At 42.3% G+C, this 1,609-nt stretch overlaps 1 protein-coding gene across 1 annotated transcript in view; it reads left to right on the top strand.

Annotated features, from left to right (window-relative positions):
• The first annotated feature begins 574 nt into the window (after nt 1-574).
• Nucleotides 575-1,609, top strand: part of mao (monoamine oxidase) — a 58,319-nt gene continuing 57,284 nt past the window's right edge. Inside the window, 1 exon segment of the mRNA XM_032529386.1 lies at nt 575-724. Within this exon segment, the coding sequence (XP_032385277.1) occupies nt 670-724 (55 nt within the window). The 5' untranslated portion in view covers nt 575-669.

Here is a 1,609-nt window from a genome sequence, read left to right as displayed (position 1 = left end):
TTGCAAACATTTTGTTCATAGGTGCAAATATTTAAAGGTCAAACCCCACATCAACAGATGGAAGAATGAACTTAAGCTTTTTGCTACGTTTATTTTCTACTTTTATTTGTTGGACTTACATTCCCTACTGGACTAAGAAGACCCCTAATATTTAATTTTATTTATTTATTATTTTATTTATTTTGTTAAATACATATACATTGCTATATATATATGTGTTCTTATATTTTATTCCTATTATTATTTCTTGTATATTGTATGTATGTATATTGTATCCTAGTATTTCATTTATATTCTGTGCTGTGTGACTGATGTACGTGTGCTGCTGTAACACCATAATTTCCCTTTTTTTTGGGATCAATATGTATCTATCTGTCTATCTATCTATCTATCTACCTCAAAGCTGTAAACACGTTTTTGACAAATGTGCTAACACATGATGCCTTGATCGTTTGTATCAATATTGTATTATAAATAAAAAATAAAAATAAAAATTTAAAAAAAATACACACAACTTCCTAAACAATCCTGCCTGTCACAGAAAAGCAGTGCGATGATCTGCTGATTTGTGGGCGGGGTCTGGAGGGAGTGGGCCTGCCCGGCGCTTTTAATGCAGATGCTGTGGTCCGGGCGCCCTGCGTTCAGCGGCAGAGCGGAGCGGACAGCACCATGACTGAACCCAGCAACACCTACGACGTGATAGTGGTCGGCGGAGGGATATCAGGTAGGTGTAGACCCCGATAAATGCTCTGCAGCGTGCGCGGGCACTCGGCTGCAACCCAGACGTGTTTATGTGTCCGTAGCTGCCTTTGTTGTGTGTGAGGTGAGTGAGACAACTGTTGCACACGAAGCTGCTCGCGCGCTGTTATGAAGAAGTGGAAATGCTCCGCAACGCTCTCCCTCCCTCTCTGATAGTGGGGGCTTTTATTTGACAGACTGTGGAGGGGTTTCTTCTTCTTCACGGTGTGACATCCATTTTCTCCGCGTTCACGTCTCTTCCGCGAGGCTTTCCTGTCCCCGCGTGCACCGCTGTATCAAGGCAGCAGCGGCGGCAGCGGCTGTTAAGTAACAGCTAATCAACCAGACAAGGGCGGAGGTTTTGGTTGGTTGGGGGGACACATTATAACGGGGGGGGGGGGGGGGGGGGGGGGTGTTGAGCGTAGTCATTTCTTGCATTCTGGTGAATTTGTGTGCATCAATTGGTGCCTTTTCTGCATCAATTTATGGTGCAAATGTCTTTATTTACGTTAAGGGATTTCCCCCTTTCTGGTCTATCTGTCCCTGCCTCTGCAGAATTATGTATTTATTCCCCCCCCCGCCTCAAGGGGATCAATGCTAGACAGACCAATAGACCATATATTATATACCTAAAATAGAGGTATTTACAAGCAAGTGAAACGCTGTAATGTGAACACATAGTGCCATAGGGGGTAATAAACCGGTTAAAGCGGTGGAGATGTTGAAGTAGATATAAAAATACTTTATTCATCCCGAAGGAAATTTTTGGCATCCAGTAGCGAGACAACCTTAACACAACAAACACATAATATATCACACTAATGCACACATACATAAGAATAAAAATTAAAAATCACTCCCAGAAATGCAA

The sequence above is a fragment of the Etheostoma spectabile genome, chromosome 11, assembly GCF_008692095.1.
Source record: "Etheostoma spectabile isolate EspeVRDwgs_2016 chromosome 11, UIUC_Espe_1.0, whole genome shotgun sequence".
NCBI lineage: Eukaryota > Metazoa > Chordata > Actinopteri > Perciformes > Percidae > Etheostoma > Etheostoma spectabile.
Note: the sequence above shows the minus strand (reverse complement) of the source record. Positions and strands in the feature narration are given on the sequence as shown.